General features: G+C 38.5%; 1 protein-coding gene across 6 annotated transcripts in view; it reads left to right on the top strand.

Annotated features, from left to right (window-relative positions):
* The window catches only part of PTPRZ1 (protein tyrosine phosphatase receptor type Z1), a 144,665-nt gene that overhangs the window by 76,957 nt on the left and 40,265 nt on the right, over nucleotides 1–27,443 (top strand). For all 6 annotated transcript variants that reach the window (XM_069802033.1, XM_069802031.1, XM_069802032.1 and 3 more), the window contains exons 3-11: nucleotides 986–1,165; nucleotides 2,995–3,146; nucleotides 4,613–4,708; nucleotides 4,968–5,034; nucleotides 8,668–8,825; nucleotides 9,390–9,540; nucleotides 17,454–17,638; nucleotides 18,387–18,513; nucleotides 25,298–25,341. In XM_069802033.1, coding sequence (XP_069658134.1) covers nucleotides 986–1,165; nucleotides 2,995–3,146; nucleotides 4,613–4,708; nucleotides 4,968–5,034; nucleotides 8,668–8,825; nucleotides 9,390–9,540; nucleotides 17,454–17,638; nucleotides 18,387–18,513; nucleotides 25,298–25,341 — 1,160 coding nt within the window. The remainder of the gene's footprint in view (nucleotides 1–985; nucleotides 1,166–2,994; nucleotides 3,147–4,612; nucleotides 4,709–4,967; nucleotides 5,035–8,667; nucleotides 8,826–9,389; nucleotides 9,541–17,453; nucleotides 17,639–18,386; nucleotides 18,514–25,297; nucleotides 25,342–27,443) is intronic.

Here is a 27,443-nt window from a genome sequence, read left to right as displayed (position 1 = left end):
TGCAGTCAGCTCTTGGTTTTAATTAGCCCTTTGAAGTGTTACCAGAATTCCCTGTCAGGAAAAAATATGTTTATGTATGCAAACGCATAAACACACACAAAATATTGTATCATTTATATTACCGTATTTTATAAACAAAAGATTCTCAGAGCAGCTGCTAACACCTCACGCTGACCTGTAGAGTACTTGAGCATTTCTTACAGAAAATAATCAGGTCTTTGGTGAAGGACTTGCTGTCTGTGTCCATGTTGTCTATGTCTGAACTGGCCACAGTGAAATGCCGTGCCAGCCCCTGTGCCCTGGAGAAGGTGCCCCGCTGCAGCGCAGGACCTCCTGCCTGCTCTCACCCAGCAGCTGCAAAAGGTGATGGCTGGAGCGTGCGTGCATGGCCCTTCATGGGCAAAGCCAGGCCATACAGCCAGGCTCTCCAGCCAGAGCATCACTAACCTTTTTCCTTTTTCAGGGTAGAATCACTTTACCTTTTTCCCTCTGTGTAAGGATTTTTTTTAAAGATCTTATTGCTCTTATTTATTTAAAAATCTTATTGGATGGCTGGCTTCATTGGGCAGAAGGAACATTAATGACATTCATATGATTAAAAGAGTTATTTGGAAAGGAGGGTTTTGCAGTAATTCTCAAGTATTTCTGAATGCCCATTTCTTTCACTTGAAAGCTTTTTTTTTCCTTCCTGTTTTATTTATTATTTCTGCATATTGTGTGTGAGGGGTTTTTTTGTTTTCTGCTTTCCCTAGACATTCGGAAGCATGTATGTATGATGTCTAAAATGGTCAAATAGTGACTTAACTGTTGAAGGTGGGATGATGCAATGGTAGGTGTGCTAAGTATTGCTACAGATGAGGCCTAAAAGAAGGACAGGTACTCTGGTCACAGATTGCAAACTGTGTTTTAATTTTCCCACATTAAAAAATACGTGGATGACAGTTCAGGTTTTAAATTTATTTACCCCAAATGCTTTGATTTCTAGGAACTTTGAACCAAAAGAACTGGGGAAAGAAATATTCAGCATGCAATGGTGCCAAACAGTCTCCTATTAATATAGATGAAGATCTTACCCAGGTAAATGTGAATCTGAAGAAACTTAAATTCCATGGATGGGAAAAGGAAACTTTGGAAGATACTTTCATTCGCAACACTGGCAAAACAGGTAAAAAGTCAGATTTCATGTTTGGAGTTAAATGAGGTCACAAAACTGATATAGGATGGACAATCAACCAAGGACTTTTAATGAAACATTTTCATTTCACTTTTCCTTAGCTTGTGCATTCTGAATTTATCCATTAAATAAAAAAAAAAAAATAGGTGATGACAATAGCCAAGCATAATGGAGAAATCACTAAAACACAAATGAAAATTATGTGCATAGACAGTCAAAGCAATCACATCATCCCATCATGAGAACTTCACTGAAGCTAAACTATTTTAGCATTTGCTATGAAAAATTATAATTATAACTGCATATCCAGATTCTGTAACAAGTATACAGAAATGATTTTTTAAAAGTATACTTTTTAAAAGTATAAATACATTACCTACCTCTCTGGAAGCACTTCATGGATGAGTTGTGGTTTCAAAAAACTCAGGATGGGATTCATCTCACCTACACATAGACACCTAAAATATAGACACTTGCATCTGAATTACTCACTTAGAATTCTTACAGTCAAAGAAGAGAAAAAGGTGCTTTTATGGTCTGATTTGTCTTACCTATCTTAGAAATGTATTTTAGAAAGAAATTATTTATGCCTACAAGTGCCTGTTTCTCCCAGTATAAAAGAAGCTTATGGTGGCATTTACATTGTCAGACAAATCTTTTTGCAACCACTTTTCTGTATAAATCCAGGATAGCAGTAACTAAAAGCTGCTTGTTGGAAGTACTGTTTCTTGTTTTGGGCATAGGTGTGGAGGAGGGAATCACTTAACAACTGTCTTTGACCTGCCAGTTCCAGTGGGACCCCAAGACCAGCCGTTTTATATTTTAGTTTAGTTTAGTTTCATTATTCCTAATTTCTGTTCTTGGCCCCATCATGTTCTTCCTACATACTATTCCACAAATTACTTACATCCCTCTTGCCCTACTAGATGAGATAAATAGTGCATTCATCTTTTCAGAGATCCCTGAGGAAACATTCTTTAAAGTCCATGAAAGTGAACTGAGGTCTTCCTCATCTACAGCAATTCAGATATTATAAAAGGAACTGCTAAGCTCTGCAGTTAAAATTGTCTTCAAGGTCTTGAGGAACGGAACATAATGAAACTGAACTCTATTAGTGCTGTTTTAGCAAAAGGTCAAACAATTCACAATCACTGGAGGTGGGAAAGCCAAATGTGGGGCTTCGGTCTATTCTACGCTGCTCATTCCCTCTAGAAGACAAATGCTCAGTCCCATCTACAGTTTGTGTACAGTTATATGTCCTGCTGAAGACCCGTCATCACCTTCTGCCATGGGAGATTGCTCCACAGCTAAGGGGTCTCACAGACAGAACAGTCCTCCTAGGAACTGGCTAAAATTTTCTTTTCATGTGTTGCCTCATGATTTGTATCTAGAATTATGATGATAACGGTGAGGGAGTATTTTCATTTTTGTTAAAAGCACAGGTGCTTTCAGGAAGCTATGTATATCAGGAATTTCTTTTCTTAGATGGTCAGATTAGTGGCTAAGCCAGTTTTCTGAGCTTTTTAGCGTAGTTCTGTGGCTAGCTTCAGACAACAGGACACCAATATAATAGTGCGCTTCACTAGATGACTATTTTACGACTTGCAGCATGAAATGAAATGTATTCCTCCATGCTAATGGTGAATTACCACACTTCTTACTTTGTTTAAATAACCTATTTCCTGTCAAATTGCTTATGAAATACAGGGGGAAAGGTGTATCATATTCACCTTTTACCACCTAATACTGAAATATGAGAGTCTTGGCTGGCTTTTATATTGACACTCCTTTTTTTCCCCTCTCTCTCTGTCTTTGTTCAGTGGAAATTAACCTGACAAATGATTATTATGTAAGTGGAGGTGGCTTAGACACCATATTCAAAGCAAGCAAGATCACTTTTCACTGGGGAAAATGCAACGTGTCATCGGACGGATCAGAACATAGTTTAGAAGGACAAAAATTTCCTCTCGAGGTAAAGTACAGAATAGATTTTGATGATTGGTCATTCTGCAAAAAGTAATACTGTTTACTAAATACTTTTGTTTATCACTTGATTAAAGTCTATTTACAAATATAATCATTCACTTAAATCCAAATTAATAATATTTAAATGATCCATTTGAGAAGGACAACATAAGGCATTATTCCATGGCACGTTGAGGATGTCTAAACCGCGTTTTCGCACACATCTTCTAAGATGACATTAGGAGTCGGTTCTGCTAATCTGACAAAGTTCAAGGTCCCAGTAACAATCAAGCTCCTACAAGTTTGGCCCATCATATTCCATAGCAGTCAGTTGTTTAAACTATAAACAGACTTTTCAAAGCTGGGGCTTTGCTGAGAGCCCATGGAAGCTGCTGGGCCTTGCCGAGACAAAGCGTGGCCCATGTCGCTGAGCTGGAAAGAGAGCTGGCAGCGGCGTGCCAGGAGCCACCGTGTGAGAGCAGGTCCTGGGTGCAGCCGCACTGATGGGCAGCCAGGCCAGTGTACCCCTGTCTGGTTTGGCAAAATAGCTTGCAGCAGCATGAGGATGGGGTGAAGGAGAGGAGCAGCTCTCACTGAGATCCACGAAGGCACTCTGCAGACCAAACTTTCAACCCTCAACATAGCATTGTGATCACTTTCCAGCTAAAAAGACATAGTTGTGGCAGGTGACCGTGCTGCTCCTCACTACAAGCACTTTGGACTTCTATGGCAGAGCAAAGCAGTAGAGCCAAGGTTGTCCTGTACTCCATTGAGAGCTCTGAGCTGGGAGCTTTCCCTGGGCAGTGTCATTTCCTTTACCTCATTAGCCATTTAAAAATTCCCACTCACGCTCCAGCTGTCCTGCCAACGCATCGAAGAGAATATTCTCCTCCATCATCATCACATGAAAAGCTAGTAGGAACAGAACACTCCCCCATTCATGTTGGTGACCCAGCCCTGGAGGAGATTTCCCAACTGCATCTGGAGAAATAGAGGAAGGGGTGCAACAAACCCAGTGCCCATGACAGCAGTCAAATGTGGGCCCAAAATACCTGTTAATCTTTTATTACCAATGCTTCTTTACACTTACTGCAAGACAGATGCAGTAGGGACATCCTGCCTTATTATTCATGTTTTACAACTGATTTCAAGATTCATCTCAGCCGAGCACTCTAGGTTAGAAGTCCAGTATCAGCAAGTTGTCTCGGTTTACTGTATTATCCATGGAGAGTGTTGTGCTCCAGCATACTTAGTTGTTTTCCAGGAGAGGTCATTTTTAGATAGCTAACAGCTGATGAATTCCATTCTATATCTTCAAATCAGGCATGTGACATAGATAAAAAAATCTGTATATTTGTAATTAAATTTATTGCTTGGACATTTCTTCTCAAAATGGGTATATAAATAACTGCATTGATAAATTTTTTTTTAATTTTTGGTATATATAACATTTGAATATATTTTTATTTGCAGATGCAAATCTACTGCTATGATGCAGATCAGTTTACAAATTTTGAAGAGGCAGTTAAAGGAAATGGGAAGTTAAGAGCTTTATCAATTTTGTTTGAGGTAAACAAAATATATCTTTGTGTCATTAACCAAGCTTTGAAACACGGCAGATGTTCAAACTGAATTTAACTGGTTCCAATGTGTGATCACTGAGTTAAAAATTTGCATGTATCTTTCTAATTTATTCTTATGGAAAAGCAAATGGGCAAAATACGTTTGCTCTGCTTTAAGTCATCTATAATTTTGGTGGTAAACTGCAACTTTCAGGTTTTTTTCATGAAACCTGTACTGTTAAAAAAACGCAATTTCTTTTTAACAGATTGGACTAGAAGATAATCCGGATTATAATCCAATCATTAATGGAGTAGATAGTGTTAGTCGTTTCGGTAAGTCTGCCTCTATGTTTTATTGATTACTGATTAGACTAAATTCTATTTCAGTGTAATTATGAGACCTTAAAGAAATTGGGGAGCATGGCTGTCGAGCTCAGCTATGTATATTTTGTTAGGAACAACAGAAGTCATCTGGATAGACTAGAGAGCTGGGCAATCACCAACTGTATGAAATTTAACATGAGCAAGTGCCACATTCTGCACTTGGGACAGGGTAGTCCTGGTTATTGGTACAAATTGGGGAACAAGAGGCTGGAGAGCAGCCCCGTGCAAAAAGATCTGGGGGACTGGGTTGATGGCGAGTTGAGTATGTGTCAACAGCGTGCCCCGGCAGCAAAAAGAGCCAACTGTGTCCTGGGGTGCATCAAGCACAGCTTAGCTGGCCAGCCGAGGGAGGTGATCGTCCCAGTCTACACTGCACTGGTGCGGCCCCACCTCGAGCACTGTGTGCAGTCTGGGGCACCTCAGTGTAAGAACATCGAACTATTAGAGTGTGTCCAGATAAGGGCAACCAAGATGGTGAAAGGTCCCAAGACTTACAAGGAGCAGCAGAAGTCACTTGGTTTGTTCAGCTTGGAGAAGAGAAGGCTGAGGGGTGACCTCATGGCAGTCTGCACCTTCCTCATGGGGGGCAGCAGACAGGGAGGTGCTGATCTTCTCTCTCTGGTGACCAGCGGTAGGACACAAAGAGATGGAAAGAAGCTGTGTCAAGGGAAGTTCAGTTTGGACGTTAGGAAAAGGTTCTTCACTGAGAGGGTAGTCAGTCACTGGAACAGGCTCCTCAGGGAAGGAGCACCTGGAGCACAGCACCAAGCCTGTCAGAGTTCAAGGAGCATCCGGACGACGCTCTTAGTCATATGGTTTAATCTTAGGTAGTCCTGCGAGGAGCAGGGAGTTGGACTCGATGATCTTTATGGGTCCCTTCCAACTTGAGATAATCTATGATTCTATGATTTATTTACCCCAAGACAGAATATTTGTAACAAGAGCAGAAAGTGTAAATGAATAAATATAACTATCATGAGGAATTTGCAACTCTTTAAATGCTAAATCAAGATAAATGCCTGATTTATTCTGTGAGTTTTCTTAGTCATACATTTCTGGATTTTTATATGCAGTTGGAAGCAAATAACCCTGTTGCAGCCCTCCAAGATCTGTCTTACAAGTGTGAGACTGTATGAATATCAGTATTCAGTAGACTCAGTGGAGATGAATTCTTTTTTCAGTAGCTCCTAAATCTGAAATAATCCAATTATATTACATTTGTACTAGCATTATTCAAACCAAATGCTGACACTTTGGTGGTTTAGAATTCCTTGTGGGTTTATGTCAGAGCACATGGACTTCAGAGTGGTACATGAGGAGATCTGGGCTCTGTTTCTAACCAAGTTTCACAATGGCTTCACAGAAGAATAAACATGAATGAGCACTGTCTTGAACAGGGATATTTTCTTACATCATGGCCATGACCTTAAGTAAATGGTTAACTTTGTCTCAGTTTTACTATATGTAATGATACTTGAGCTTTGTAAACACCCTTAAGATTGATAGGTTGAAAGCGTAAAAAGCTAATTAGTCCACTGTTTTAAAAGCTTTCAAAAGTATGATACTAAAATCAAGATTGTTTCTCTCCAGAAAACAAACACCATTCAACAAATACAAAAGGGAGCAACTTTCATAAATTGCAAAGACAGAGGAGGGGGAAGTGTAAAGCAGTTAAGATTCATTATCTTTGTGTGCCATCTTCTGTGAAGCACAAAGGAGAACGAGTAATACATCAAGGCAGATACTGTCCTACAACCTTGGAAGGAGCTGTAAAACTATCAGTAGCAAGATTCAAGATACAGCCACTACATGGCACTTCAACAATGAGTAGAATATCATTTTCTTGAATAAAATGCAAATGAGCTCTGAAAATTCAGGTCACGACTAAATCAAGTTGTTCCTCCTGAAGAAAAGAGACTAGCACATGATCTGTCCTTGTCTACAATGTACATGATCTGTCCTTGTCAGTCATATCTATATTGTGCTTATTCAAATCCCAGTTACTGCGTTCTCAAGCTCTGCAGAGGAGCAGTCCTGTTCCTTCTGGACAAACTGTTTCTCATCATTCTTTGTAGGTGTTTGATTTTAGAATCTAGGCTGTCAGTCACATTAAAGGGCATTTTAAAATCCAAAGTTGCAGAATGTATAGCCAGATTCTTACTATAAATGAGAAGTTCATGTCCCCAGGCATCTGTATAAAATGGATGGGCCATATATTTTTACTGAAGGAAGAATGCGTTAACTAGACATGTACCAGATAGCAATGATAGCTTCTGTCTGAAGGTTGATTAACATGTTGACAGGAGAAATAGAAGGATGGGCTTTGCTTGACACTGCTAAATGTTTCCCTTTCGTGACACATGGATAAGAAAGAGGGGAGGAGCCAGCTGTTAAACCTTAACTCAGTAGAATAGTCACTTACAGAAGAAAAGCATCAATGATTTATAGTAAACTGTTAATGTAATTTGCTGCTCTCAACAAATTCGTAAGGAGTTATGAAGACAAAGGTCAGAAATCCCTACAGGGATTAAGAAGTAACATATCTGTAAACCTACACGTTAATGCACAGTCTGAAAATTCATTAGATATTCATAAGTGAATACTTATCAAATAGGGAGAAACTTAAAATCTGTAACTTTAACTTTAGATTGAAATGAGGTATATAAGGATCTACATTATTCCAAGGTGTAAAAACCAAATATTATTTTGGATGCACCAGACAATAAGGCAGATAATTGTCACAAAATTGATAATTGTCACAGACTGAAAAAAACCTGCATTGAGGAAGTTGGTACCATTTCTGCTGATTTTTGTTGCTGGACCCTGCTGCCATACCAGCACCAACAGCTTTCTGTGGATGGACTCCCAGCAATTCCACATGCATGCTCCTAGCTGACAAGGTACCAGGTAACTGCTGACCTGAAAGACGTGATACTATTTTTACAGGACAATAAACAGAGTGGTCATACTCTCTTGGAAGAGATCTTTGCATCCTTCTCTGCTTTGTGTAAAGCTGTTAGAGTTTTTCACTGTATTATGACCATTTTAAAAATGCCTGTTCCACAGCGATTCTGCTTCTGCCATCACTTAACCCTAACATGGTGACAATTCCCCAGGCAGTGATTTTCTGCAGTGGTTAAGATCCTGTGAGAAACTCAACAACTTGAGCAAATTCAGAGAGACTTTGAAGCCATGTCATGAGACCAAGAAAAGAGATTTAATATATTTTTTCTTTGAAGTTCACGAGTGAGACAAAGATTTGGTGTCTTGGACATTTACAAGTAAACTTAGAGGTGAACAAATTCTTGTGAACCAATGTACTGATTACTTTATTTATTACTGGAGTAACTCATTAAACTTTCCAAAGTAAACAAAGTTGTTATTGAACAATACTTATTCAAACTAAATAGAAAAGGATCAGCAATCTATTTGTATGCTAGTCTCCCTGGAGGTCAAATTTTGAATAGCCTCAAAATTAGCATGTTCTTATAATGGTAACTCTTTTGGAGAGTGTGATTTCTATTTATTCATTGCTTCTGCAGTATTTTAACTATCTGACTCTTAAATTTATTTTTTTTTCAGGAAAACAGGCTGCCTTAGAACCATTTATTTTGCTGAACCTTTTGCCGAACGCAACAGACAAGTATTACACTTATAATGGGTCTTTATCAACTCCTCCCTGTTCTGAAACGGTTGAATGGATTGTGTTTAAAGATACCATTAGTATTTCTGAAGACCAGGTAATTCGTTTAATGTATTAAAACCAAACACTTGTACATAATACCAAAGAAAACAGTTGCCATGTATATGGTAAAAGCTCATGGCATTCATTGCCAGCCCAACAACCTGGCTTTTTTTTTTAGCTAGTTTTGAGTTTTTCATGCAGCCATTAAATTAGAAAGCATATATATTACTTGAGTGTGTCATCTTTTCCCTTTTTTCATTCAGGACTACATTCTGAGTCATTTCTTGCCTTAGAAGGGAGTAAGAACAAGCTTCCTGATTATGCAGGCTGTCTGGACTTCTAGCCCAGATAAGAGTGCAAAACACTCTTTCCGTATTCCCCCAGCTAAACGGTAGTGACTGACCAGAGCATAGCTCCAACAGCAGAGTGAGTTGAGAAATACAGGTGGAGTAAACCATTAGATATACTGCTGGTACAGAGGAGCAAAAGTTCAGTGCCACCTGGGAGAGTTCAAGTGGGAGACTTTACCCAACAGCTCTTCCCCAGGATTTTTGCCTGTTAGCAGAATCTGGTTAATTTGTTATGAGTTCTCACTTCTTCTTTTCCTTGCCTCTTCCAGTTAGCTGTGTTCTGTGAAGTCCTTACAATGCAGCAGTCTGGCTATGTTATGCTGATGGATTACCTGCAAAACAATTTTCGAGAGCAGCAATATAAGTTCTTTGGACAAGTGTTTTCCTCTTACACTGGACAGGAAGAAATTCATGAAGCAGGTATTTACTGAATAGTCATTCCTCTCTTCACAGGTTGAAAGACAATTTTCAGTAAAAGATTCATCCTAGTATGAAGATACTAATTTTAAATTGTGTAGAAAGTAGCATACTGTATTATTACTCATAAATCTATCACTTCAGAAAAAAAAAACTAGCAATCATAAAACATGTCAGATTAAATGGAGTGGAAAATTAAATGCTTGTCTTGACCAAACTTTCAGTGAAGATCACGTCAGTTCAAGCTTTCTTGCGCTGCCCTTTTAATATGTTTCAGACTTAAACAAAGCTGCCTTTTCAGGGACTGCAAGAGGATTTTGTTTTACAAACCCATTTGGTTCTTTGTTCTATAATGTGGATGCTTTTCCAACAGAGGCTGAAGTGAGGTCACCAAATTCATTTCATGTAGTCTGCTGAGAAAGTGATAGATGGAGAGAATCCCAGAAGCCAGATGCTGTTCTCTGTTTTACCCAAAACCTCAGGGAAGTTTGTGAAGGTTATATGACCAAAACAGTACATTATGTAATGGGAAACAAGATCTAGCACTAAATGTGGAAGTTGATGATTTCTATACTCACAAGCACAGAAGAATAAATAGTAAACATCTAATTTGGGGGCATTATGTTGCTACTTGGGTGGGGATACCTGCAGATTCTTAAACTCAGTTGCACTGAACTGTACGTAATTAGACATAGACAGATGACTGAAGCATGTGTTGTTAGGTGTTCTCCAGATTAGAAAGAAGTGTGGTTTAATTTTAATTTGCCTTGGTTGGGTAGATATTTTTTTTTTCCTACTGGAAGGATCCCGTATACGAAACTTGCATACAAACTAGAGGATGTTCATCATTCAGAACTGATGGAGGGCTGGGTCCCCTGCACAGGTACATCACACTGTTTCGCCACAGTGCTGCACAGGATAGCTTTACTGCTTAATTTCTATAACCAGTCAGTGTCACTTCTGTTTTGACCTCAGCTTGTCATGAACTCCTCAGATGTGTGCCCAGGATATGATTTTTTTTTGTATTGGTCTAAGCCAAGCAATATCTGTTCTAGCAGGGTTTCTTTGTTTACATACTAAGTAGCACTTGAAATTTTGAATTTTGGAGGAGCATGGAACTGAGCTTCAGCAATCAAGCAAATTATCACAACTAAATAAATTTCTGTTTCCAAACAGACTTACAATGGACATTGCTAATTTGGCCTAACTTAAAGAAAGATCATGCTTCCCCAAATCCCTCTGTTTTATGAAGGTCTCTGGGAGACAGGTCACTGTAATACAGAACACTTTTCTTATGTGCTTGTTGTCAGAAGGAAACGAATCTTCTCGATCCTTTATAAATAGGAGTCAATCTACAGTGAAGAAATGTCATAGGCAAAGGATCTTTGAAGACAGAGACTGGGACTTCTGCCACCTGCAATCCACTTGCCTCCCAGGTGGTTGCACTACAGCTGTGACCTTGGCCTTGACCCTTCAGCACCGTTGCTGCAATAGAAGGAAGCTACTTTCAGCTGTGCCATCCTAATCTAGATTTCCATAGACTGATGAGAAGCTGGATAATACTGTTTAAGAAAGACCCCTGCTTCCTTCTGTCTATTCCATGTGCTGACACCTGAAGGAGCTTTCCATGTGCTGTCCCAAGACAATCTGTGCATTAAAACTACACAGGATTTTGCTTCCAACCAGTCCCATTTCTGTACAATATCAAAGAGAGATTCTGTGAATTTGCTATCTTATCTGTGAGTTTGGTATCCATACAAGTAAGGAAAGAGTGTCCAGCCTAAAGATAGTAGGATGCTTTTCTTCATTGAGTTATACCATTTAAAATTAGAAGGCCCTTCTGCTTCATGTAATGATAAAATAAGTTGTACAGAGCATCCAAAATTTCCGTGTTTGTAGACTTGTATACAACCAAACAAATCGGTTTCAGTCTATCGAGTTTTAAGACAAAAGTGTCCTGCACTCCCGTTACTGTGGCAGTGAACACATGCAGTATTTATTCCAAACTAGGTATTTAAAGTTACAAGTTGTAGGTTAAAAATTCTGGTTTGGCTATAAACAAGGAGGGAAAGAAAGGGATCACTAAAATTTCAAGTCTTCCTGTATATATATTTCACATTTTTGTTAATATTTATGTGCACTATGTAAATGCAACAACATCACGTACACATACATATACGTATTTATATACACACACGTATATATACACACACAAATGCAATTATAGGATTTGATTAATGTAGAACATTAGAGGAAGGTAACATTATATTTTCGAAGGTAAATAAAAAGCCCTAGGAATTATTAAACTTACAAGTTGAGATGTAAAGACCTCAGTCCCCAAGAGTAAATAGGCTTATGTATTTCATGTTTAATATTGCAAGGTTCTTGTAGTCAACAGAGGAAAAATAATCTTTGGTTATTAGACACAAGAGAAATGACAAGAGTGGGTCTTACTCAAGTAGATAACTGAAAAATTATTTTGTCTTGTGAAACACAGAATCCCAGTTTTCTCCTGTTGGATTCAGTGTAGACTTTTATTAGGCAGTAGGATTAAGTGCTTGATTTATTGCTGTTATTAATACATGGCATTTCTTAAGTAGAGCTAAGTTTCCTTAGAAAGGCTAAAAGAATCTTTCTATTCAATTATAAACTGATTTCAGCAGTATATTGTCAGAAATTTTCACACAGTGACAACCTCAACATTCTTGGTGTACAAGCACTGCCCCACTGAGGACATGGGAGATACTTCGTTCCCCAAGCCTGCCTGGTGATACATGTAATTTTCCTATGTGATATGTATGTATGCATATATGTATGTATATATTTAAGAAGATTAAGATAGCTAATCCTAACAGCCATACTTGAGGATTCAACTCAAAAAGCTTTTTAAAATTGTAATGCTTTATCTCCACCAACCTCCGCTGGCATGAAGATCCATTTATAATAGAAATCATTGTTTATTCCTATAAACCTGAGAACCATCGTGGTAGCTGCTGGGCCCGTTACATAACTTCCCATCCACTCCACTCTCCTAGGAATGCCCTGTGAGTAAGTGCAGAAACACGATTCTTGTTAATCTTCCTAGATTTAGTAAAGATACAAAAAAACAATGGGTTCTTAAAATTCAAGACTGACAATATACATTAGTAAAAAATATTTGCCAACCTGTTTTCCCATGAAAAATACAACTGTGTAAAGTTCGGCAGTTATTTTAGTTTTAAATTCTCTTGCAAAACTAGGGGTATCATTTCACATACCACAGATGACATAAATTAGCTATAACCGTTCTCAGATTCTCTCAAGACATTTCCTCTTGCGCAGGGTACTTTATACTGACATAATGTGCTGGGTGCGGGTGCGCTGGTGACAGGGGCTGCGGGGCGGGCGGCCTGTGTGAGGAGAGGCCGGGGCTGCCCCGTGCCGGACACAGCCGGTTCCAGCCGGCTCCAACCTGCCCACCCCGGGGCACCGCTCAGGCCCACGGCCACGGATGGGGCGCCTCAGGGAAAATTTAGTTAAGAAAGGGCAAAACGCCGCACAGCAGCAAGGAAAAAAGTGTGAGAAACAGCCCCGTGCACCACGGCCAGAGAAGGAGGCGGGGAGGAGGGGCTCCAGGCGCCGGAGCAGAGATTCCCCCGCAGCCCGTGGAGAGACCGTGGTGGAGCAGGTTGTCCCCCTGCAGCCAGTGGAGAGCCCATGTAGGAGCAGGCTCCTGGCAGGAGCTATGGCCTGTGGAGAGGAGCCCATGCAGGAGCAGGTTTTTCTGGCAGGATCTGTGACCCTGTGGGGGACCCACACTGTAGCAGTCTTTTCCTGGAGGACTGTACCCCATGGAAAGGACCCACACTGGAGAAATTCATGAAGGACTGTATCCCATGTGTGGGACCACACGCTGGTGCAGGGGAACAGCATGAGGAGGAAGGAGCAGCAGAGGCAAAGCGTTATGAATTGACCACAACCTCCATTCCCCGTCCCCCTGTGCCGCTTGGGGTAGGAAGGTGGAAGAGTAAAGTTGAGCCTGGGAAGAAGGGAAGGTTGGGAAGAAGGTGTTTGTAGGTTTGTTTTTGTTTCTCACTATCCTACTGTTTTAATTGGTGATAAATTGAATTAATTTCCCCAAGTCAAGTCTGGTTTGCCCATGATTGGTGATTGATGAGCGATCTCCCTGTCTTTATCTTGAACCATCATCTTATTTTCTCCCCCTGCCCTGCTGAGGAGGAGGAGTGAGAGAGTGGCTGGGTGGGCACCTTGTGGCCACCCAAGGTCAACCAGCATACGTATCTGCTCTGCTGCTCCACCTCCATCATAGAGATAGGGTAGATTGGGAATACTGAAGAACTACTTTTTGTCACACAATGTGACAGGGAGCTGAAAAGCCCTTGAATGTCTTAAGCTAAATGAAGTGATTTCACAGCTTCCACAATTGAAAATCTGGATTTAAAAGATAAAAATCTCAAACCCAGATTCAACTAAAAGTAGACAAAAGTAACAAATGTGGAAAAAATCCCCTGAGTTATCCAGTGCTGCCTCAGAACTACACCTAGTTTTATTCCAACTGTGTCAAGCTCAGATAAGCTTAAATCCAGGCATAAATTTTATATATATATATATATATATAATATATGAATAAGCCAAATTTGGGCATCTTATAAAGGTCTTTTTGTCAAAAACACAGCCCAAGTAGTTTTTGACAATGATTTGACTAGTGTACCTTGCTGCTCCCCAATGATACAATTCAGTTTAGATTAAAAATGTCTAAGTTACATGGGTAGCATTTTATTCCACAGAAGAACAAGCAAAGATAGGTGCATTATCATGATCTGATATGCAAAACCAGCATCTGAGTAGTCACCTGGCGAAAGCAGAGACCTGAATTCAAGCCCAGCATGGGCTTGAATAGGTCCCTTAACTTCCTGTGAATAGTTAAGTATTTTGCTGCTTGAGACTTATAATCCAGTTGAATATCTGTGACTTCAGACTAGTAACAGACTCGAGAACTTCCTTTCTTGGAGTCTCTTTGCCCAGATTTTCAAAGTCCGTATCAGAGCAGAAGTCTTGAGTTAGGTAAGTTAATATGTGATCTCCTCGCTTTTCCCAGTCTCTGGAGAGGGAAAATGGGAAAAGGCAGGAGCAAAGTACCTCTGTGTTGCTAAGACTGGCAGGAAAGGAAAGGAAACAGCACAGGCAGGATGACTGATGAAGAGGCATCAGAAGGGCAAGAGACAACAGCTTGGGAAGGAATTGAAGTGAAATAATATGCAGATGCCTGTCATGTAGGCATATTGTTGGTCACTGCTGACATGAACAGGACCAAGCATCAAAAGGAGGAGAACAAAAGGGAAGATAACTTTTTTTCTTGGAAAAAAAATAGTTGGAACAACCTGGAAAAGAAAACAGAGTGAAACTGAAAGAAATATTATCAGAGACACTAATCTTGTACCTTTAAAAGTTTTATAATGCTGCTTAGTTTGAATACAGTCAGAGATTTCGGAACCAAATTCACTAACAGACAAAAAAGAGGAAGGGAGGAAAAAGAACAGCAGAGAGGAGTTTGGAACAGGGAGAAGCTTGGTACTTATACTATGAAAAAGCGTTTGGAGAATTATTTTAAACACCTTCAAAAAGAAATAGCTGAAGAGTGTATTGAGTCATAAAATAAAAATGAAATCAGAATTTAAGTCATTCTTAAGTCCCATTAAGAAGGGAATCATCTTTGCTGGTCTAATGATTTCCTTTTGCCATCTGGTGGAAATAGCGTGGAATGACAAGTTTTAATAATGGAATGGAATGTACACAACTTGAGATTTGTATTTTTTTTTCCAATTTGCTCTTCCTTTACGTCCATTAAAATAATTCAGTGTAATGAATAAAATGGCATGTCAGATATATAGCACAGTAGATTAAAGCCTGGCAAGCTATAGAATTCAGCTAAATTACACAGACTAATACTGCCTCTACCATTAGCTCACACACACACACAAAAAATTTAAAAAAAAAAATAATCACTGCTTATTTTCCCTTAACTAGCTCAGACCAGAGCTGCCCACCTGCATACAGAACGAAGAAACTGAGTTTTTCAAAATATTCTTTTGAGGGATTTGAGTGCCCTCCTGTGTTCAAGTGGCAAATTGCAAAGTTAATGGAAAGAATTTTTTTCCTTTCCTTCAAAATGCAGTATTGTCTGCCAAAAGCATTGTAGTATCATGGTGTTTGCTTCCTTTAAGAGAACTCCAAAAAACCTACACTTGTTTTCTTAATTGGCTAGACAGTTTGTTTTGCTTCCTTTTGCTAGATACTCAAAAGTTTGTTCTTAGCAGATTCTGAGATTTGAAAAATATGTTTCCTCATTTATTCTAAATAGGGAATGATAATGTAATTACTTGTGCAAAAGTCAAGCTAAAAGTTTTGTAATAAAAATATATCCATCTAATCATTTTACTATGTAAGATTTAATTAAATAGTTGAAAGATTTAAAGTAAACTTCATGTACTCTGATCAGTGATTTTGACAAGTCTAATAGATTAAATAAAGCAGTAGAAATGAGGTAATAAATGAAGTAATAGACTGAATAATATGCCTTTTCAGTACATACGAAAGTGCATATGAAAGGAAATTCAGTACATGAGAAATGAACTTCCCAAAAGCTAGAGCAGGGGCAGATAGCCACTCTGAGCATTTCAGCCAAAGTTCAAAACCCATACAGTTTCAAAGAGATAAGAAGAGGGATTTATAACAGGAACTGTCAGGGACCCCTGGCCCTCATTCTGAGACATCAGAACAAATCTAGTTGCTGTGCTCTCAAGCTGGGAACCAAAAGTCAGTGAACACTTTTGACAGTCATCTCCATTCTTCAGTGCTGTGTCTGAAGACACGGTTCCCCCACCAGCGGTGGGGATGATGAGAGCAAGGAATGAGAATGGGGTCTCAGCCCAAACCCAAACCAGCCATGAATGATGCAGCTGTATATGATGTTGCTTTATTTTTCATGTATCACAACTTACTGGTCATTTTTCAGTGAGCTTCAGCTAAATAATTTACATTTTCTGCTACAGGTACTTAGGCAATTTAAAAAGCATATGTCATAGTCTCAGTAAATTTCTAGGACACTGGTAATCAGTACATCTGTATGTCTAGAAAAGTATCAAAACGTTCAGCTTACCTGAATAAGATGAAAAGAGTATTGGCAGGGAAGGGCTGGAAGACGTGGAAGAGTAGCTGCCTGACCAGGCTTCTTCTGGAGTGCAGGTTCCAGGCTCACAAAGAAGGTGTGCATGAGCCAGGCCCAGGACTGCAACAGTTTGATCAGACTTCTTCAGCAGATGTCTAGATGGTGCCTTAAAATATAACAACATTAAATCGTTACCTGCTAACCTAACCATTTCTTAGCCTCTCCCTATTTGCCTTTTGTCTCTTCTTTAGGTACTATAAAAAGATGCAAACATCATTGAGAGGAAATGCAAGTGTGATAGGTTTAACTTTAACCTTTAAAAACCATCTACTACAGATTACAGTCTATTACAGCTGGTGAGAGAGTGTGCAGCTCTTGTAATGCTACTCCGGTAGACCATAAAGACAGAGAAATAGAGATTTTTCATACCCAGGACATATATATGAATCTTTATATTTTGTGGGTTATATTTTATTTCTTGGGAACTGAATATTAATATGTCACAAAATATGGTATAAAAGGGGGGGGAGAAGGGGACTCAGTCCTCAAATTAACTTGCTTTTGAAAATCTAGTGTTAAAATGCTGCTTCTGTTTATAGTTCATGGCATCTCAGATATTTTAGTGGAAAGCTAAAAATGAGGCACGTGAAAGACTTGCATTAATTTTCTCAGGAGGTGGCTCAAGATTAGTAGAGTCATTTGTACCATTTAATAAATATCATGTTCTTTCCTCTTTTCTTTCTTCCAGTTTGCAGCTCAGAACCTGAAAATGTTCAATCTGATCCAAAGAATTATACTAGTCTTCTTGTTACATGGGAAAGACCTCGGGTTGTGTATGACACCACAATTGAGAGATTTGCTGTCTTTTATCAACAGTTGGATGGAGAAGACCAGACTAAGCATGAGTTTCTGACAGATGGGTATCAGGACTTGGTAACTGTAAACTCTTCAAGTTTCATACAAAGGGGCGATGGTAAAACACTCACTATTAATTATCTTAAGGAATTAAACAGTAGCTGGGAGCTGATTCAATAAAAAAATTGCTTCTTTGGCTGCAGCTCACAGAAGCTGTACTTCAATTTTTGGCTGTGAAGCCACAAAGACAATTAAAAAAATATTTTTAAAAAAGCCTCTCTTGCCCAGAAGAGAGAAAGCTTTCACAGATTGCTGTTCTGATTTGCCCATACCACTCCCAAAAGTTTATGACCATGTCAATCTCAGAACTCCTTAGCCATAAAACCCTTAATCAATTAATAGTGATCTGTATTTCATTGCTCACTGATGTGCAAAGAATGACCTATGCAGGCAACTAATAAGATTCAGTACAATCATACTGCTATATATTAAGTTACTGATTACAGCTTCATGGTATTTTACTGAAGTGATCTGTTCCTCTAACCCTCTTTAAAGACTCATAACTTATCAGAGATAATGTTATCTAAACTAGTGTTCAGCATTAAATAATTATATAGTTTGGTATCTTCCATGTAAAAATTCATAAGATTTTTTTTCAAGTTGACTGAAAAACATTTGTGGCAATAAAATATGAACAGTATACATGAGAGTCCTAGAAGAAAGGAGCTTTATGGTTCATATGAAAAATGTGTTACGAAAAAAATAACAGTTCCAAATATTTGATACTTATCTGCAAGTAAATGATTAAACATGGTTTTTCTTTTAGGGGGCTATTCTAAATAATCTGCTGCCCAATACAAGTTATGTTCTTCAGATAGTTGCTGTTTGCTCTAATGGTCTATATGGAAAATACAGTGACCAAGTCATTGTTGATATGCCTTTAGAGGACCCAGGTAAGTCATCTTTTGAGCTTAGTGATCACTTTTGGCTGAAAATCTGTATTTGAAGTAGTTTGTTTGCAAACCAGTTAAAATGTGTGACTATCAAAATATGCTAAAATGAAATTTCAAAATCGCTGCAGTTAACCTTCAGCATGTTCTTTGCTACTGATATTTTACATGATGTAATGCTCCATTCCTTGAAAACATTACCTATGAAAGACTGCATGTTAATTTTTTTAACTCTAAGAATATTCTGAAAAACACCTACCTGATTTCAAATCTCACAAGTGTATCTTTTAGCAATATAATGTAGGGAAATAAAACCATGTTTGGTATTATTTCTCTACGGTTCAAGCATCCTCCCAAAATTAATCCACACAGCCAAAGTATTAAGGAAACAAGTAGTACAAACCCAATATATGACTTATAAGTCTGCATCAATTGATTTTGAAATTTGATTTCTTATGATTACTTGGAGTTTGATTTCAAAGGACTTGCGGTGATGGAATTCCCTTGCTTCTTAATGCTGCCTCGCAAAAAATCAAAAGGCCTAACAAACAAATCTTACTGATTTCACAGCCAGATTTACTTCTTCCGCCTGCTGGTAAATATGAAATAATTTGAAATTATAGCATGAAGCTTGATCTTGTCCTTAATAATTCCTCAAATTCTGTGGAAGTTTTAGCATCAGACCCAGTTCTTATTAAAGTGAGTGAGAGCTGTGTTTTCAATTAAGAACCCTGTAATTAATCATAGGAAAAAAACAAAGACTTTCTGATCATGCAAGAAACCATTTTTTATCTAAGGGCCTGGATTCTTGTTGTTTGTTTATGAATTCTTGTAAGTTCAGTTTTACAGTTCATTAAGTCTGTTTAGCTACAGCAAAGTCCTTAGCAATGTTGTGATGTACTTGGGAAAACAGATCAGTTTTTCATTTCAAGGGAACCACATTCCTTTACAGCAAGAAAGAATATGATTCTACCGTATGAATTCTCTACCATATGAATTCTGAACTAACAATAGTAATAGGCTTATAATAGTGTGGTTTTGTCCAAAGGAGAGGGATGTAGGTTTGGGTATAATACATATAAATTTTCAATAAACATTTGACTTGTCTTTCAAACACAATGTATTAAGAAGAATGCATTTTTGGAGTCTTATGCTAATATCTACCAGAATTTTCCTATTTCTCTTCAGTTTTCTAAGAAGTCCCTGACAAGGTTCTGACATTCTGCCTGATATTTCACTTTCCTGTTTATCTTTTATCTACCTCTTAGATATTATATTCCTCTACTTCCTTTCCAGAATTTGCTGGGTTTGTGTTTGAAGAATTTTCTCAGATGAGAGTTCATCTATATGCCCCCACATCCATTTCTACATAGAATGACAAATAAGCAGCATAGTGTTGTCATTATTAAACAATAGTTAAACAAATCAAGTCAGTGCAGTGCTGCCATCACAGCTTCAAAACCTCTGAAAACAGACACTGCAAAACAAAATCCAGCGTAGGTAATATCCACAGGATAAACTGCCCTCCTACTACTGTTGTATCCCTGCTCTAAGGGTGAGTCGCATACCACCCCGCTGTGTGCCATGACTCCCTTTGGAAGGAAAGGTGGATGCAGAGGCAGGGAGGGAGGCAGGAGCGCTGGGGCTGGGTAACCGGGGAGCCAGCACTGCAGGCAGCACTGCACAGTGCGAGCAAATACTGCTGGGGAACAAACTCCGCAAGAGGACGATGTTCAGCAGCCTGCAGCCGGCCAGCAGTGTAGATACAGCCACTGATCGTGGCATCCCTGTGGTATTTCTGCTGAAGTCATACAAAGCAGGGGCTTTGCATTCATTTCAGTAGGAGGAAGACTGAGGGCCTTGCTTTGGAAATACATACTGGAAAATTCATTTCACCTTCCAGTATAGCAGCAGAAATTTCTCAGATTTGTATTCTCAGACAAGATAATTTGGTGTAATAAATGTTACATTTAGCAGTTCTGAGCAAAGGTCCAATATTCTCATGGCTTTTTACACAGACACACTACTCATTTCTTTTTGTTCAAGAAATGAGAAAGTACAATGCAAGGATACCTAGGAGGCATAATAATGTAAAGATGTATCTGTACAAAATATGAACAGGTTAGCATAACTCTGAAAATGGTATTTTTGTGTTTTGTGTCATTTGAACATTTAAATATGTCTCCTTAACGTTGCATTAAAGCAAGTTAATGTATATATCTATATTCTTATCCTGAGTTTTCTTGTTTTTAAATAAAGCATTGTAAAGAGGAGAGTTAAATAATCTGCATATCAGAACTGTATAAACACCTGGGGTTCTCTTCAAATTTCAGGCAGTTCTGAAAATTTGTAATAGCTTCAGGTCTACCTAAGGTTTTTCCTTTAGTTTTCCAAAAGCTTCAAAACTGAGGAGGATATTTCAGGTCAAATGGAGTGTTTCAAGGATATTTTAAATTTAAAAAAAAAAATTAAAAGAGGGAGAAGTTTATAAATAAAAATGAAATACCAAAATTAATTACTTTACGTATTTCAGAAAAACTGTTTCTTTGGGATGCTTCCTATCTGAAGTGGACACAAAGTTATTAAATACACTTTGTGTTCTTCTATTTTGACACTTCCACAGTGGTACATCTGAAAGTGTTGGATGAGGAAAATTCAGGGAAAAATCCCCACCATGTAATTAGGATGATTCCTATGGGTGTACATTGCTCTATAAATAAGTTTTAGAGATGATGTCTCAACCCTGGATATAATTTTAAAATATGAGAAAAACTTCCATTCATTTCTAATATTAATGTTTATTTGCATACTTACTTTTACTAATTATTTACATCTGAATTAACTGTTGCAAATATTGCAAATATTTTCATATTTAATATTTTAATATTGCAAATATTAAACAACAGAGATATGAGAATGTAGATATCTAATGAGAAAGATTTGTTCAGAGCAACTTGCTGGTTACAACTATAACTTCAAATTGGTTTTGTGATCTGCTTTATAGATCTTGAGGCAAAAGGGGATTTCTTGGAGCTCCTGCTTGTGAATTTATGAAAGAAAAGTTATCTTCACCATGAAGACATGAAATAAAATTGACTCACATAAAGCATAAGCTAAAACTTTCATTTTCAAGAATTACTCTGAGTAAGCCAGTTTAATTAAGATGAAATTCACTGCAGTCACCTCCAGATCAATTAATCTTCATGTTAAGAGCTAAAGTGAGGCATGATTCATGCAGAAGCATTAGATGGGCCCTTTTCCAGGAAGAATTCTGCCCTTGGAGTGGCCACTTTTAATGAGGGAAGTTTCAGCACACTGTGCAACACAAATCTGATGTTCAAAAAACTCACAAGCATTGTTTTAGCCTTTTCTTTTTGAGATGCTTGCAAGAGTGTTTCTCATGCCTTCTCCCCACCCTGTGTGGGTGCCTCCCGTATGTGGTTAGTGAAGGCCCTGGAGGCTCCAGGTGTTCCACAGACCAGGTTTAAATCCTCTCGTTCTCAGCAGTGCTTCGTAAGAGGAGGGACCTCTTTCGGGCCGTGCTCTCTGCCTCAGTTTGTGGAAGCCTCGGGAGCTCTGATATGACTTTGGGCAAATGGTCATAGTTGAGACCTTTGCTCTTTGGGTTTTTTCTAAGCTGTTCAGAGTGGCAGCTTTTCATCTTGTGATATAGTGTGTGTGCACATTAAAATTGTTTCCAGTTAGTTTCTATTTAGTAAAAGTATATGGATGCCCTACGTGATGTAGCTACACAACCTTTCTGAAAATGAAGGGAATAATGTACATAGTGTTTTAGACAGCTTTGATGAAAGTCCAACATTTATTTACCAATTTTTCATTTTCTATTAGAATTGGGTTTTGAATAACTACCTAAATGTGTGCTTTGACTCTCTAGATAACATCTGTATAGCTCTGAAAGTTCTGCAGTAGTTTGTTATGCAGTTAATACTGGTGTTACTTACATGCTTTTGCTGGCACAGGAAATGAAAAAATAAGAATATGTCTCTCCTCTCATCTTCCTTTGTGTAGACTTTGGTTGGTGTTTCTCAAAAAACCCGTGCTGGGATATGGCTCTCAAATGCTGTCTCCTGCATGGCAGCTCATGCTGTCAGCAATGCTTTGTGAGGGTCTAACTATGCAATTTCTTTGTAACTTGTCTTCATGATTTTTGTCCTAAAAACCACTAAGCATATCTTAAATGTTTCATTTAGGGGATGCTTTTTTCTAATTTTGTACTGATAAATGTAGAGATCTGAAAACTAATTTAATCAGAAGAAACAGGCTTTACTTTTGTTCTTGCCATGCCATTTATTACATAAGACAATACAGAAATGAAGACAATTTATCTTGTGCACGTTATTCTACAATTACAAATCAGATTGTTTTAAGAGATTTTTTTAAAGATTTGCATTGAACATAAATGTAGGGAAATAGTTACTTTTTTTGTTTTTATTCTATCGTTTCTTCATCTGTCACTAAAACGGACTATGAAAAAGACCTCTACAAAACTTTCTAACTAATGATTTAATTATTTTATTTTAAAATGTAAGCTATAGAATAATCAATTTGTGGTTCCAGAAAAAATAAACAAGCTTGTTCATCAACCTACATCAATGGGTTGTTTTTTGGAGGGCGCGGTTCTTCTCCGAGGTTGGGGGATATTAGCAAATTTCTATAATCTCCCGTCAAATCAAAAACTCAGCAACAGGATTAACAGAACTTCTATAAGTGTGTGTCTCTAATGCTTTTGACAAATATATTTTCTGTGACCAACTGAATTTAAATAGGCTTTGTAAAATGCCTGAAGATTTAGTGTTGTTAATATATATATTTTTATATATATATATATGTATGTTAATGCCTCTCCATGGAGACAACAGCAAGAAACTGTAGTTTTCTGCTGGTGGAATTTGAGAGCACATACCCTACTGTATACTCTAGCACAATCACCACATTTTATTTTTCTGATTGAGTCTGATTAAAGCTGAACTCAAGAATACTGACCACAGAAATAGTGGACAGAACTTCTCTGTATTAAAAACATTTTTCAGAGAAGTGTATTGAATACATGGTGTGGGTCTACTATGGGAAGACTTTCAAACTAATGTCTACAATATTTGATTTATGTCATTGAGAAGCCAGGGAATATCATTATCTCCTCCACCCCTTCCTCCCTTCCGCTTCCCTCCCCACCCTGCCCCGGAGCCTCCTAGGCTTCCAGGAGTCAGAGGTAAGATAATTTTTCTCTATCTTGTTAATGAAAGGTTAATTCAGTACTTGGTAATTTATAAATGGTTGTTACAAAAGAACAATTTATGAAGGTTTTGCACAGCATTGTTTAGTCAAAATTTGTTTACATGCTGTAATCTACAAATAAAACTGTATGGACTTGTTAGTTTGATAAACTTTATCTAGTGTATGTTGCATATAATACATGTCTCAATTTGTTTTTAAAGGTAGATATGGACAGACCAAAGAGAATACAAATTAAGTCATAGATCCCCATCTGACTTTGCAGAGATGAGAAGTATAAAGATGGGATCTTTATACTAGTGTATTGAGGAAGCTTCCTTTGGGAATTGTGGAGGAAATGCAGACATGGAGCTCTGTGTGATGCTATTGCTAGAATCGTTCCCCAGGCTAAGAGACTGGCATTTTCCCTTAGTGCAAATCAACCCTCAGAATATGTGCTAGCACTGGTGTCCAGGCAGAGCACTAGAACATTTCTTAGGAGAAGGCCTTAGAAAGATTCAGAAAGGGAACAGACCTTTCTGTGGACCAAAAGAGCAGTAAGATGAGTTAATGCTGTGGAAGGGGTATTAGATTTCATCACTGAGACCTATGCCAGTTCCTACCAGAGATTTGTAGGTTTCTTGCAACCTGCTTTGAAGCCTCTCCTGCTGATCACCATCAGAAGTACAATATTGGATTTGGCCAAAAAAACAGAGAGGAAGAAGGTGAGAGACTACCTCTAAACTCAGAGAGAAGGATTTTCACCTGGGCTGTAGGAGGTTAATTTCTTGATCCTGCTTCAACTGTTATTTATTTAGGAAAAGCGGGGAGGCCTCAAAAGCCTTTAGAGTAGTTCTTCACAGAGCGCCCAGTACCTGTTTATTAGGGACTTTCTGTGGGATGCAATACAACTGGGTTCATGTCCTTACATTAAATCAAGTGGAGTGGGAGTTTGAAAAAGGCCTTAAGCACTGGACTCTGGGAAGGCTGGGTCCCTTTGATCTTGCCCTGACGGAGGCAGGCAGCCTGCTGCATGCTGAATATGATGGCATGGCTGTTGCACTAGTACCTAACCCAAGCCTGGGTGCACAAATGAGGAATTTGCTGTCTGAAAATTATAGAACAGATCATTCTACAAGAATATTTTCAGACCTTTCAGATTAAGTGTAGAGAAATAGTTGATTCCCAGACTTACTTTTTTTCTCTCTTCTGTATTTCCGCATTAAACTGTACTTTCTTGTAGAAAATGTTCTCGTAAACTTATTTCTCCCTGGCCAGGATGTGGGTTCTCAGTGCAGATCCAGCATGTGCTGCAGTATCAAATTAGAGCCAGGCAAATCTGCTGTGGCTGAACGTGTCCTGTCTAGATGAGCATTGCTACCCTTAGAGCCAGTCCTCAACCTAGGTGGTTGGCCACTTCTCCAAACACAATCCTATAAAACATCTTAGACTGGGTCTCAGTAAATTTATTAACTAATCAGTTGAGTCCTTGCAGAATTAATAATTCTGTGAATTTAAAATGTTGGATGATATGGTGTGTATTTTTGTTTTATAGAGGCTGACCTCATTCCTGAACTGAATGAAACTGAAGAATATGAGGTATAGCATTCATTTATTTTTAAGAGACTATTTCAAATGCATACATTTCAACTAAATTGAATTTATATTCTGTGAAAATTTACAAAACTATGTCACCAACTGAATGTATTATCTGCATTTTTATATACATACATATATATGCATATGCAGCCTTCTCTTTCAGCTATATTTCTCCCTAGATAACTCTAGAGATACCTCACTAGTTATCTGGGGCTGGAGATAGATGGAGTAGTAAGGGATATCACAGGATATGCCTAAATATTTTTGAAAATGGGGCATCAAGTTACTGTCACTTCTGAGTGAAGTCTGACAAAATTGTTCATTTAGCAGAATCAAAGCTGTCACCCAGTGTTAGGCTTTTTAGTTTGTTTCAAGAGAATTCTGACTTGGGCTTGCTTATGATGTTCTTAGTGTGTAGTACACTAAAGTAAGGGAGGAATGCAGTTGTGCTGAAGAGTAAGATTCATGTGTGTTTGCCATCAGTGTGCTATCAGTTGAATTTAACAGTTATTCCAAAATTCTTGGAGGGTCATTTACTCTTACTTCTTGAACTCAAGTTAGACTTTACAGTATAACCCTATTTTACATAATTTTGGATGTTTTTATGATTACGTCTGCAGACTTCATATTTGATAACTAGATTTCTGGTGTGCCAGCAAGGAGAGAGGTGAAAATATCACAATGAACAGTCTCTAATACCAATTGTACAATATGGACAGTTCCTTCAGTAAGACCTCCATTTGTATCAAGTAATCCCTCAGAATTTTTATAGTTTCAATCCATGACCACAATATTCTCACTGAGTGGCAAGTCCTTGTTCGTTAAATAGACAGCCTGTGCTTACCTGTCTATCTATTTACCCTCCCTTGTATTTGTGGATGCTGAGTAACCAATATTACAGTTATTTCTCTGTTGCTGTAAGCTACGTATCTAGATTATTATATTGCATCTGTCAGGACAGTAACTGAGTGCCAGTGAATGTCAATTGATTTTTACTTGAACCAAGAAAGATTAAAAGTGCAGGCATTGCCCTACAGAAAGTCGATTTTCAGAAACAAGGGCCTGTCCAGTCCAGTCTGGGTTTGAGGGCACGTAGTCTAGGTGCTGCTGTCCCTACATTTTAGGTATTTAGCCCTTGGAATGAAATCCAAACCTGAGATTCATGTCTGAGGTACCTTATATTGTGTCAGTGCAGTAGAGGTTCCTGGTGCAAAAAAGGGACTGCAGTGTGAAGCACAGCTCTAGCTTAGTGGTTAAAGCCCTCAGTCTGGTGAGACTGGATAAAAGCTAACAACTCCTATTAGCTGAATGCCCCAGTTAATAGTTTATTCAGCAGTGCTTCATCTTGGGCACGTTCTTTTAGAGGCTGTTGATTTTACATTCTTCTCTCTGCTGTGCTCTGTTCACTTCGGTGTAGGAGTGAGAGATCTACTCAGCCTAAAATATAGTGGGAACTGAGGATTTCGTAGACTGATAACTGTGTCCCTGTCTACTGTCTTCTGGGTGTTTTCTCTCAACATTATGCTTTTGAATAAAAATGGGTGGGCGTTGCCAGCACATCACCAAGCCAGATCTTCAAAAGCAAAAGGAGTTGCAACTGTATTTTGCGAGAGGCTCTGTCCTGCTGGTGTCTCTTAGGACTATGTGTGCCTGTCAAATCAAGCCCCTTCAGAAACTGAAGGTGCCCCTCAATCTAGTTTGCAGAGTTATGGTTCGACAGGTTTGGTTCTGGTGCAGTTCTAGATGGGGGCACAGCACAGAGCTGTGGGTGCTGCTGTGTCTAGGTCAAAACAAAAATGCCCACTGAGCAAGTTAGATGCTTCCATGTTCCGTTTTTTGATTTGGGTCAGGGAAAGTTGGAGAGGGGACAAAAAGATTTGAACTGAGATCCTTAAGGACTGCCTAAATCCCGATTATATTTAGGCATGTTCTTTTTTTTTTCTTTTTCTTTTTTGGATCTGTCCTTAAAAGTCAAAACTCTAACACACATTTTTCACAAAGTATCATTATTCGTGTTTAGCAAACCAAGAGTCTTAACAGGGAGTAGGTGGTATCACTCACAACACTTGTGAAACTGTTACAGTTATGCTGACCATCCTGAA

This window comes from Haliaeetus albicilla, chromosome 14, assembly GCF_947461875.1.
Source record: "Haliaeetus albicilla chromosome 14, bHalAlb1.1, whole genome shotgun sequence".
NCBI classification, from domain to species: Eukaryota; Metazoa; Chordata; class Aves; order Accipitriformes; family Accipitridae; genus Haliaeetus; species Haliaeetus albicilla.
The sequence above is the reverse complement of the archived record's forward strand: the minus strand, read 5'-3'. Positions and strand labels throughout refer to the sequence as shown.